The 12,610-nt window shown below is 48.2% G+C and overlaps 1 protein-coding gene across 5 annotated transcripts in view; it reads left to right on the top strand.

Moving 5' to 3' along the window:
- The window catches only part of Prkn (parkin RBR E3 ubiquitin protein ligase), a 1,203,648-nt gene that overhangs the window by 1,181,283 nt on the left and 9,755 nt on the right, over nucleotides 1-12,610 (top strand). For all 5 annotated transcript variants that reach the window (XM_042262404.2, XM_042262405.2, XM_076552881.1 and 2 more), the window contains one exon: nucleotides 12,044-12,161. In XM_042262404.2, the coding sequence (XP_042118338.1) occupies nucleotides 12,044-12,161 (118 nt within the window). The remainder of the gene's footprint in view (nucleotides 1-12,043; nucleotides 12,162-12,610) is intronic.

The following is a 12,610-nucleotide window of genomic DNA, read 5'->3' as shown; positions in this document are numbered from 1 at the left end:
ACACCGGGAGATGCTTGTGGTGTGTGTGTGTGTGTGTGTGTGTGTGTGTGTGTGTGTGTGTGTGTGTTAATCAACGTGCAAGGCGATGGGTTTCATTATAGCAGTTTCCACAGTCTGTCTTTTGATGCCCCGTCTCCTCCACCCCCATCCTTCCTGCCCTGCCCTGTTCCTTTTCATCCCCAGTAGCTCCCTCTCTCCTTTCATCCACGTGTTCTCACGCCCTCCCTGTTCCTCGGAACCTCTGCCGCCCACCCTCCTACCCACAGGAGCTCTGCTGGGTCCTGGTGAGCTCTTCTCTGGCCTGGCCCTTGTGGAGATCCGTGTCCCTCTTGTGTTGGGACATCTTTCTGAAGGTTTTGGAAATTCTGCCATAATTTAATTAAATACATTATCTATGCCTTTTGAGGTTACCTCAGCCCCTTTGCCTATGGTGTTTGGTCTTCAGTTTGGTCTCTGGAATGGATCCTCGATTTCTCAGACATTTTAGTCATGTTCATTTTTTTTTCTTTATGTATGCCTAAATGTGTTATTGTCCTGATCTTTTCCTCCAACTCTGATTTTTTTTTTCTCCCATGTGGTCTTATCTGTTGACGATGCTTTGTTGTGTTGTGTATTTGATGGATGATGTCTTTCATTTCCAGAATTTTTATTTAGTAGTTTATCAGTGTCTCAGTCTCCTTGCTGATTTTTTTTTCTTCAACCATACTGGCTAGTTTTGGCTTAACTCAACACAAGCCAGAGATATCTAAGAAGAAAAAACTTGGCAGCAGAGAAAATGCCTCCATAGGATTGGGGTGTAGGCAAGTTCATAGGGGTATTGTCTTGATTAATGGTTGATGTAGGAGGTCCCATCCCACAGGGAGCAGTACCACCCCTGGGCTGGTGGTCCTGGGTTCTAAAAGAAAGCAGGCTGAGCAAGCTACAGGGAGCAAGCCAGTAAGCAGCACCCCTCCATGGCCTCTGCATCAGCCCCTGCCTCTAGGTTCCTGCCCTGTTTGAGGTTTTGGTTTGTTTTGCTTTGGTTTTGTTTTTTTGAGACAGGGTTTCTCTCTGTAGCCGTGGATATCCTAGAACTCACTCTGTAGACCAAGCTAGCCTCAAACTCACAGAGATCCTTCTGCCTCTGCCTCCCAAGTGCTGGGATTAAAGGCGTGCGCTACCACCGCCTGCTTTGAGTTCTTGTCCTGACTTCCCTCGGTGACAGACTGTGACATGGAATTGTGAGCTGCCATAAACTCTTCCCACTCCAGTTGCTTTTGGACATGGTGTTATCACATCAGTATAAATCCTAACTAAGACATCAGTGGTTTTTAATTCTTCCTCCAAGTTGCTAAGGTTTCATTCACTTTGGTAACTTCCTTGTCTGTGTCCCGAATATATGACCTTACTTCATCCACTTGCTTGTTTGGGTCCTCCATATGGTCACTGATCCTTTTTAAATGTCAGACTGTGAGACAGGTGTGGTGACTTAAGCCTTTAGTCCCAAGGGAGGCAGGCAGATCTCTGAGTTCAAGGTCACCCTGGTCTACAAAGCAAGTTCCAGGACAGCCAAGGTTACACAGAGAAACCCTGTCTCAAATAAATAATTAAAGTCAGATTGTGGGGCCATAGGCAGTACTACACAGAGAAACCCTGTCTTGAAAAAAAAATACCAGCCAATCAATCAATAATTAATTAATTAATTAAAGTCAGACTGTGGGGCCAGTGAGACAGCCAGTACTACCCAGAGAAACCCTGTCTCAAAAAATAATTTTATATATATATATATATATATATATATATATATATATATATATATATATATATATATCAGACTGTGGGGCCAGTGAGATGGCTTGGCAGGTAAAGGCATTTGCCAATAAGCCTGAAGACTTTAGTTCAATCCTTAGTGAAAAGTTTTTGCACCCCAATAAGCTTCTCCACCAATGTAGCGATCCAAATCAGACCGAATTAGAATAAGCCCAGGTTTAATGGGTAAAGTGCTCCCAGGTGATTTTCCAGTTCCCCAGAGAGGAGTTGAGGAAGAGAGACCAAAACAACCACATGTCTGCTTTCTGGGGTGCAGTTTAAATTCCCTGTGGGCGTGGTCTTGAGCATCTCTGGGGGAGGAGCCATGTTTGGCAGGACTTGGTGAGGGGCTGGGTCTGGGCAGAGAGGTGGGGCTTCCACCAGAACATCCCAGACTCTTTGGGTCTATGGGTGCCAGGGTGCCAGGGGCTGAGGTGGAGCTTCCACCAGACTCTTTGGGTGTAGGGGCAGCAGTTCAAGTCTGGCTACTTCCTGCAGGCATGGGGCAATGTGGAGGAGCGGGGAGAGAGTAGAATCCCACTCAGCAGGAGGTGTGAGTGGAAGATCATCCAGTTAATTGTCATCCTGGAGACCTCAGGCATATGTTTCTTGAGGAAGCAGAGAAAGGAAGTTGCTAGGGGAAAAAATAGATTATTAACACCTGCCCTAGTTATTCTGCAGAGATGAATGCACAGAGCAGAAGAGCAGACAGACCCTTCATTGGGACATCTTGGAAAACCGGAGGGTGGAGGGTCCCAGCTGATGGACAGACCATGTATCCTGAATAGGTGCCCACTTGAGCCTGGAGAGATGATACCACATGGATGTCCCAGGAGCTTGGCAGCCGAGGGGGTGGTGAGGATCATAGTATAAAGTCCTTCCATTGGGGCTTGAGAGACTTAGGCTGTTTGAGGAGTACTCTGTTCCATGGGGAGAGCGGGGCAGGCTCGGGGCAGTTGGGTCCACTGGTGTGGGGACAGGGAGATGGCTGTCAGCATGTGACCGGACAAGAGACCTCAAAAGGGAGAGAGAGGGGAGGTATCTCACCAGTGGGGGAGTTTGGGCCAGGAGGTGGTGATTGAGGAGGAAGGGTCTTCTGTAAAGGAGCTCAAAAGGGCTCAGGCCTGTAGGAGAGCATGGGGTGGCCCAGAGGCGGGTTAGGGCAATGGGGAGAAGGGAGGGCCAAGATAGCCTGAGTTCAATGGAGAGCTTGGTGAGCTGTTGTTTGGAGAGTCCATTGGCCTTCTCAACCTTTCCCGAGGATTGTGGGCAGTAGGAAATGTGGAGCTTCCATGACCCTGCCAATCCTCGCCAGGTTGGTGTCCTTGAAACTGGTGTAGAGGCCAGTGTATCTGGAGGGCCCCTGTGGATTGGCCTTGGCACACGTCTGGCAGGAGGAAGGAACCTGTGAAATACTCAGATGAGAGTGTGGTGGCCAAGGTGAGGGTGGCCCCAAAGCGGCTGAGAATATCACGACCAAGCAGAGGTGCAGGGCAAGCAGGTATGCCTTTTTAAAAAAGAGTGTGAGAAGAATCGCCCTGCAAGAATGCAGGGAAGGGTCAGGGTCTCAAGTGGGAAGGGAGGGGTCCCATCCACCCCTGTGACGGAAATTGTTGAGGGAGCTGTAGGACCTGAGTGAGATGTCAAAACAGAGTAGGTAGCTCCTGTGTTCCAAAGAAAGTCAACGCACTTACCTGCTACCTATCCTAGGCTTGGAGAGGGCAATGGGAGTCACCAAATCTAGGCCCAGTCAGTCCTCCACCAGGCTTAGGAGTTCAAAAGCCGGAAGGGTCTCAGTTGCCAGTGCTAGTGAGGCTGGACCTCCATGGCATGGTCTACAGGGGCATTCCCATTTCCAGTGCCCAGGCTGTTGGCAGACAGGGCATGGCCTTTTGGGCGGCTGAAGCTAAGGGCAATACCATGGCCAATGGCCCTACTGACCACTTTTGAAGCAGGCTCCTGGCAGAGCTGACTTGGACTGAACTCTAGCAGGATGTAGCCTCATCCTCGACTTCCCTTGTCCCCCTTGTGGGGGCCCTGGTGTCCTCAGGGCAGCTGAGGCTCGGGCTTAGAGCATGGCCTTCTGTGGTAGCCTTGTCTGTCAGGTTGACTCGCTCTCTCTTCTCAGCATTAAGAACTTTAAAAGCCATTTTTGCCAATTCCTGTCGGGGAGTTTGGGGACCCTCCTCAGCCTTTTTAAATTTTTTACTAATATCTGACGCTGACTGAGAAATGAAATGGGTGGCTAGGACCGTGGCTTCCACTGGGGAGGCTGGGTCAAGGCGAGTGTATTGAACCATGGTCTCTTGTAACTGGTCTAGAAAAATGGCTGGCTTTTTGTCAGAGCTTATCAAAATTAACAGTTTTGTCCGAGACCATTTCCATACCTTGGAGGAGGCAACTAACCACGAGGTCTCTTCTCCGGCGGCCATTTTAACCTGGTTGGTAATCCCAGTGGGACTCTGTAGCTGGCACCGCCATGTCACCCACGGGGCGGGTTTGGTCCGCATGCTGTCTAGCTGCTGCCTGAACTCCAGTTCATTCCTCGGGAGTGAGGGTGGAGGCCCGGATCACATAAAGGCCACACCAGGTCAGATCACAGGCCTGGGACAGATAACGGAACTCCTTGATATAAACAGAAGGATCAGCAGAAAAGAGACCCAATCGCTTTTCTATTTGTGCCTGTGGTCGTTGGGCGTCTGACTCTATGGATGAGTCGTGATGGTGTTGTCTCATTTCAGCCTCTTGATTATGTTCTGCGCATCCATTGTGGTACCTATGTCCTCCAGTTCTAACTCCCCCTCCCTCTTCCCCTCACTCCCCCCTCCCGCCCCCCCAACCCCTCTCTTAACTGGTTTGTTTTCCATGTGAGTCCTCTGTAAGTTTCTTCCTTACGAATTTTGTCTCCTATTTTTGGGGGAGTGTGTCATAGTGTCTGGAGGCCTCTCTGATGAGTCACCATCAGTCCTGGAGTTAAATGGCAGGAGGCAACTCCGTGAGTTCCACTGTGTGCCCAGTAAGGCTCAGGCACTGGACACTGGGGTGGAGGTGACTCTGAGTTCCACTGTATCCCCAGTAAGGGTCAGGCACTGGACACTGGGGTGGAGGTGACTGTAGTGTATAGATTTTCATTCATTTATTTATTTTAGAGCTAAAAGTTATTAGTATTTATGACGTGAAATAGAGGCCTGACATGGAGGCACACACTTTTAATCCCAGAACTCAGGAAGCAGAGGCAGGCGGAGCTCTGAAATGGTCAGTGCTAGTGGCATGCAGGCCCAGACAGAGCTCCAAGTCCCATCTGGCAGCAACCCGAGGAGTTCTTTCCAGAGAACTTGTAGTGAGGTAATGGCAGGATTCTTGACTTTGCCACAGAAAAGAATATGGACAGGATGAGTCCGTATCAAGCAGGGTCAGGAGTTTAAGAGAAAGGAAGTTTCACAGAGACTTCAGCACTGGGGTTGGTAGACAGGGAAAGGGGAGCACCCAGCCAGGAGCTTTCTAGCCCTTTCTCCAGAGCCAGGTCTGTAGACAGCCTCTGTTTACAGAGGCTTCTGAAGTTACACCTCAAAGGGTTGCTAAGGAGCCTTCCCTTTTCATTAAAAGAGATCATGGGGTGATTCCAGACCGGCTTGTGTTACAGCTGATAAGATAAAAGCCGGGGTCACTCAGGGTGCAGGGGAGGTGAAGAGGCCTAGCCGCCTAGATGGTAAACAAAGCCTTGTTTGTGAGAGTCCCAGGAAACATCTAGGAAAGGGGTAAAGTGGTCCTTGTAGGTCATGCAGCCTCAGGCCTCAGGCCTGGTGCATTGTTGTTTTTTTTTGTTTTGTTTTTAAGATTTATTTATTTATTACATATACAGTATTCTGCCTGCATGTGTCCCTGGGGGCCAGAAGAGAGCACCAGATCTCATAGATGGTTGTGAGCCACCATGTGGTTGCTGGAATTGAACTCAGGACCTCTGGGAGAGCAGTCGGTGCTCTTAACCACTGAGCCATCTCTCCAGCCCGGTGCATTGTTATTTATGAAGTAGACAAGAAATAATTTGCTCATTAGAAAATACCTCTGTGGAAAAGGACTGCTGTCCCTGTCAGCAGCCTTCGCCGCCATGTTCCAGGTGCGTCTTGTGCTGCTGGTCTGACGCTCAGCTGATAAGGAGCTGCAGACTCTCCCTCCCCACGTCCCGTTAATGTTCTCTACCTTTCCGTTCTGCTTTAGAATGAGGAGAGAGAGCATGTGGTGTGTGTGGGTGTGTGTGTGTCTGGGTGTCTGGGGGGGGGGTGTGCATGTGTGTTGTGGGTGTGGTGTGGATGTGGGTGTGCATGTGTCTGTGTGTGTGTATATGTCTGTGTGTATGTCTATGTGCATGTGTGGTATGTGTGTGTCTGTGTGTCTGTGTGCATGTGTGGTGTGTGTGTGTGTGCATGTGTGTATGTGTGCAGGTGTGTGTGTGTCTGTGTGTCTATGTGTATGTGTGGTGTGTGTGCATGTGTGTATGTGTGCATGTGTGTGTGTGTGTGTGTGTGTGTGTCTGTGTCTGTGTGCATGTGTGTGCAGGTGTGTGTGTCTGTGTCTGTGTGTCTGTGTGCAGGTGTGTGGGGGGGGCAGTTAGACTAAAGAGGTGACCGCTGAGTGAGAGAGCGACCATTGCAGTTGGAGACACACAGTAGACTATTGCTGTGGAAATGTAAAATAAGGAAGATATTTGTAGATAAGCAGAGTAAGAGAGAGTCATGGAAGTCTTCCAGGGAGACAGAGGGTAAAACACAGATGCTTAACAAAAAAATACAGGCGTGTAAATCATTTTAAAACTGTAGAAAAGCTAAGCAGTTACAAAGTTGCCCCTAGTACCTTCTTCCTCGAGGAGATGACGGTGTCCCCCTCCCCTTGGACTGTCATTTGTGTCGTCTCCACGGGTGCTGGGGAGGCCTGCAGGTCTCAGCAGTTCAGCTGGCTTACGGGTGTCCCTCCAAGTAGAAGGATTTCTGAGCCTAGACTACTTGCTGCCAGAATCCACCCTGCCTCTTCCAGAAAGTTAGAATCCTACCCCTAGTGAATTGAGAGTGGCACTTTCCAGGGGCGGGGCCTTCCCTGATTTAGGCTCTGGAGGGGTGTGGAAGCCCTGCCCGTGTGGGTACCAACCACTGGCTTCCAGGGCTGGCTTCTAACTCTGCCATGCAGCTCACCCCTGGCCATGGTGGGAACATTTTCTCTGGCAGGCTGTCTCAGTTCCAGGTCCCCTGGCCACATCTTTGCTACACGATTCTCACCCCTACCCCGCTTCAGTCTGCTCCATATGTTTGCTCCTGTGAACAGTTCACTGGTGGAGACGGTTCCCTCTGACTAGCAGGGAAACCGTGGCCTCCGCCCCGGTAGCAGCAGGGGACACTGGATCTATTAGTGGGAGAGATTCCCTGGCATGCAGCAGATGCAGGCGGCAAGGCAGGGGTTGGCAGGGGTTGTCAGCTCTGTGGGACAGCAGTCTAGTCCTCTGTCTGTCCATCTGCGCATCCACCTAGTCAGAGGCACCTTCTAATCTGTGGTCTTCTGCACGTTAAAAAAAATTGTTCAGACTGACTTATTTATTTTGTGTGTATGAATGTTTTGCTGTACATATGAGTGTGCACTACAGTCATGCCTGGTACAGAAGAGGCCAGAACGTGTTGGATCCTTGGGAAATGGAGTTATAAATGTTTCTGAGCTACCGCGTGGGGACAGGGAATAGAGCCAGGGTCCGCTGGTGCTCCAGACCACTGAGTCATTTCCCTAGTCCCTGAGTCTTTACAAAGGATCTTGCAGGAGGAAACTAGACAAATGGATAGACATGACAATGGGCAATGCCTATGCCTGGTGAGAAATTGAAGATGATTCTTGCCTTGGTTTTTCATGCTTGTATTTCTCAGATTTCAGATAATTCATATGTGTATTTTTGAGGTGGAAAACTTTTGGAGCATCTTTAAATGTCAATCATAGTCTTATATCAGGAATAAGAAATTAAGAACTTCATTATAATTTCAGCTTTGCATATTTAGAAGACTATTTGGTATTTTAACTTGTTCAATGTGAATAAATAAATATATATACATATATATTATAGAAAAAGAAACATATAACAGCTCCTTCTCTAAAGGCAGTCACAGAGAGTTGGTTCTGAGTCAATCTAAGGAACCAAGGCCAGGCATGACAATCCTGGGTGCGCTCACTGGCTTGTGCTACCATGGACAGGTTACATGGACTCTTCTAGTCACAGAACAAATGTATGGCACAGTGGTACCCCCTTGTGGTCCCAGGATTCGGGAAGTAGAAACAGGAGGATCAGGAGTATAAGGCCAGCATCAACTACATAGTGAATTTGAAGCCAGTATAGACTATATGAGACCTGGTCTCAAAAAAAAGAATATATATATATATATATATATATATATATATATATATATATATATTCAAATATACATATATAGCATTTTCAAATGCTATCTTACAACATGCTTAGCTCTGGGCTTGGTCTGTGGTATGCTAAGAATACTTTCTGAAGGTCTCATCCGGTCATGGAGTTCGAATCCACAGGGAAAACTCTACAGACTCAATTCAAATTATAATCAACTGAATTTATTAATTACTGCGGGCAGGAGCACAGCCAAATTGAAGGCTTGCCATGCAGAAGAGGCTGGAGAAAGGGCTTTTAAAGGTAGGCACCACAATTATCCCACTTTTGTGGTATGCGGTATGCACAGCTAAGTGAGAAGCCAACCGCTTCCCTCTCCTCAGCTAGTGAGGAGGCCTCGCCATCACTCCCTGTTACACAGCACACGTGGGTTTGCCTGAGCAGGAGCAAGTGGGCCGTCTTTACAGTCCTGGGGAGGGGGCAAGAGTCAGGGTTGGCGGGAACTTATCTTTAGGAATTTAGAATGGGTGCCTGGCTCAAAGAGGGGTTTTCTTTCACCATCACGATCAAATAGTCAAGGTTGGGCCAGATACAGAGGCCGGTAATAAATGGTTAAGGCGACTGACAACACCTGTCCAAGATCACCTTGGCTCTGAACCTGATGTATTCTGTCCTTTGTAATCGAGACGTTCTGGCTGATCAATCAGCCTGCAGAATCTTTACTACCAGCCTGACTTCTTCAGAGAACTTAAATTTATGTATCTATAGCCAATGACACATACTATGAAATGATATATATATATATATATATATAATATATATATGGCTCAATTTTTACACCATAATATATAAAGCAGACACACATGTCCAGCCAGCCACTTAGGGAAACATGGGTTCATGCTCTCTCTGAGAGCCCCAGACAATTAAGAGAAGGTTTACTTTATCTCTGAAGACATAAAGTTCATCATGGTGGTGAATTCTGGCACTCAGCATCCTTCCTCCTTTTTCCATCTTTATTCAGTCCAGGCCCCAAGCTCAGGGGATGGTATCACCCACATCCAGCACGGGCCTTCTTTCCTCAGCTAAGCCTCTGTAGAAACACCCTGGCACAAATACGCAGAGCTGTGTTTCCTACCGAGTCTAACGCCAATCAAGTTGACAATGAGAAGTAGCCACCCTAATCACGGGGCTTAGGACCACACGTGCAACTGACAGGCTGAATCCACGCATGTTAAAGTCAAAATGCATGTCTGAGGGCCAGATCTGGAAACAGTCCTCCCCAACCACAGCTTCGCCACTGGGCTCCAATCTACAGGGTGTGCCAGAGCTAAAGGAAGTTTTCAGTGATCTACGGTTCAGCAATCAAGCCCACTCTGCTTTACCCTAATAAAGTGCTCCCAAATCCCTTTGCATTACTGGAGGATACTCTTAGAGTGTCATGGGCCAACCATCACCATCACGGGTGCATCCCTGATGCACACCTGTGTCATGGGGTCCTATTCCAGATGACTGTCACTTACTCAGCTAAAACTGACTGAGTTCCTGCTGTTACCTAGGCACGAAGCCAAGGCCTGGAAACAAGAATGACTCAGACATGACCTCAGTCTAGAAGAACTCACTTTCTATTGGAAATAACAGAAACATAAATATCAAGGTTACTACAAAGAACTGCAAAACACTGAAACTTAGGAAATAATGGCTGTTTCCTTCATAGGACTTTATGAGGACTGGAAATTTTTACAACTGGAAGATTAGACTATAAAGATGAAATGAAAGTGGGTCTCATCCTTGAAGTTAGATTCCACTCACCAGACTTTGGTTCTCAACAGGGACCCAACTGCCCTGTGAAAATCGGGGGTGGGGGGTCCCTAAGCTGCAGTTTCTGAGCATAGGCAGCCCAGCACCTCTTCACTCTGCTGATAGGGGACAGGTGCCCACAGGGCTTGGCTCACAAACCCGGTTGCTGCGGCCTGGAAACTTGCTAGTGAGCATCTATGTCTGGGGCTGGCAGCCTGCCGGTCTCCAGAGCTGCTGCATTCAGTCACCATTGATGCTATGGAGTAGCCCTGGGAACATTCTCTTAAATCATTACTACAAGCTAATAAAATGACTTGAATGTTTATATTAAAGCACAGAGAATGTGTGGATGGATGGATGGATGGATGGATGGGTGGATGGATGGATGGGTGGATGGGTGGATGGATGGATGGTGCCATAGAGGTCAAGGTGAAGGGGCTCTATTTGGATTAGCATTTTAAAGTACAGTCCCAGATCACAATGCTCTTAGACTAAATCTGTAAACTCTTCCTCTACAGGAGTTAGCCCGTACTTGAAGTAGGTGGGAAGTATAGTGTCTGAACGAGGCAGGAGCAGAATGAGGGCCCAGTCTGGAGCAGCTCCTTTGGGAACCCCTTCTCTAGCTGAGGATGTTCTTTGTTGTTTTTGCTTTTTTAGGGGTCCACCAGCCAGCTCCCAAACAAATCACACACCGAGTCTTATTATTACCTATAAAAGCTGGGCTTTACTTTGGCTTATATCTTGCCAGTTTTCCTTAACTTAAATTATCCCATCTACCTTATGCCTCGGGGTTTTTATCTTTCTCTATTCCTGTATACCTTTCCTTTTCTTCTTACTCCATGACTGACTGTGTGGCTGGCCCCTAGTATCCTCCTCTCCTTCCAGATTTCTCCTTCTATTTATTCTCTTTGCCTGCCAGCCCCGCCTACCCGTTCTCCTGACTCACTATTGGCTGTACAGCTCTTTATTAGCCTATCAGGTGTTTTAAACAGGCACAGTAACACAGCTTCACAGAGTTAAACAAATGCAACATAAAAGAATGCAGCACATCTTTGTATCATTAAAACAAACGTTCCACAGCAAAAACAAATGTAACACATCTTAAAATAATATCCTACAACATGAGGATGTCTTAGTCCATTTTCAAAAGCATTAGGTTTTCAACATCCACATTTTGGGGGGTGGGGAAGGCAGCCAGCCGGTAGCAGGCAGTTATGAGTCAAGGATGGTCTAGCACTTGATGGCATGAATGGTGATACCAAGTGCATTGAGGCTTACTGGGCCATAGATCATGAAGGAGTTTAAATTACCAGCCAACAACCCTAGTCAGATGCTCCTGTTAGAACTTAAGGAAATGAACCACGGCCCTCGGTGCCCCATGTTTTATTTCCGCCTGAGAGGCTTCTCAGGAAAGGAGGAGGCCTTGTCAAGGTCTTCCCTCTGAGTGATTTGAGCCCAGGCTGCTGCTTCCAGAGCCCACAGTCCTCGTCCCTGCTGCCACCAACTCCTGAGGTCTGCCTCTCTGTCATCGCCATGTCCTCTCTCCCGGGCCTTCTGGGACAGCTCCAGGGTCCCCCATTCTCCAGGGGCAGGAAGTAAGGGGAGAAGGAGACTAAAAGTGAAGAGCGTTGCCTCACAACGACTCTTCCTCTTCCCAGGGTCTGGTCACTGTCCGTTCCGCGAAGCCTCAGAAATGAAAATGAATGTGTTCCCCTCACACTTGACAAAGGTCTAACAAGAGGCACGTGAAAGCCTTCATGAGTTGCCTACTTATGAACCACTTGCTAGGTATTATTTATTACAATCACATAAAATCCCCAGAACACAGCACCCCATGCTGTAAAATTGAGCAATCTTTTCTTAGCTCATAAGCATGTGCCACATGCCAAGAACATGATGCCCACACATGTCCAATGGTTGGTACGGCACTTGTCGAACAAGTTCTCATTTAAGCTTCTTGCCTGCAGGCACTTCCATCTTTATAAGTGTCTGCACCAGCCCTTCAAGGAATGCAGACTTCACCCCCAATAATAAAGACCCAAATTTGAACCTCTTTTGTCTCTACGAATCCAGGCCTACCGAGTGGACGAAAAGGCCGCCGAGCAAGCTCGCTGGGAGGAGGCCTCTAAGGAAACCATCAAGAAAACCACTAAGCCCTGCCCTCGCTGCAATGTGCCGGTTGAAAAAAATGGTGAGTGCAAGCTGGAGAAGAGCCAGGCCTGCCTGGGCCTCCTGCGTGGCGGCCTCGGGTGGCCATCTGGGCTTCTGGGAGGGCACACAGCTCGAGGCTGGCTAGGTAGAGTGTGGATGTCAGTTTTTCAACGTGAAATTTCTCCACCTCCTAAACCCAAATTCCACTACAACTACCCTAGTTTCTTCCCGGAAATTTGGGGTGCTCTCACACGCTAATACACGTTGAGGCGGGAGACAGTAGCAGCGTCCTGGGTGGTTTCTGTGGGGTGAAATTCCATCCCTGGACTGGGGGCTAAGGTTGTAAATGAAACCTTCTGGTGAGCTGGTGGCCAGCAGTGGGTGCCACTGAGTGCGTCAGGGCTCATTCCAATGCCAGTGAAGAGAGAAGACACACAGGATACGCTAGTGGCCCTTCTTATAAATGACATTAGACACTTGGCATCAGAT

This window comes from Peromyscus maniculatus, chromosome 16 (genome assembly GCF_049852395.1).
Source record: "Peromyscus maniculatus bairdii isolate BWxNUB_F1_BW_parent chromosome 16, HU_Pman_BW_mat_3.1, whole genome shotgun sequence".
Lineage (NCBI taxonomy): Eukaryota > Metazoa > Chordata > Mammalia > Rodentia > Cricetidae > Peromyscus > Peromyscus maniculatus.
Note: the sequence above shows the minus strand (reverse complement) of the source record. Positions and strands in the feature narration are given on the sequence as shown.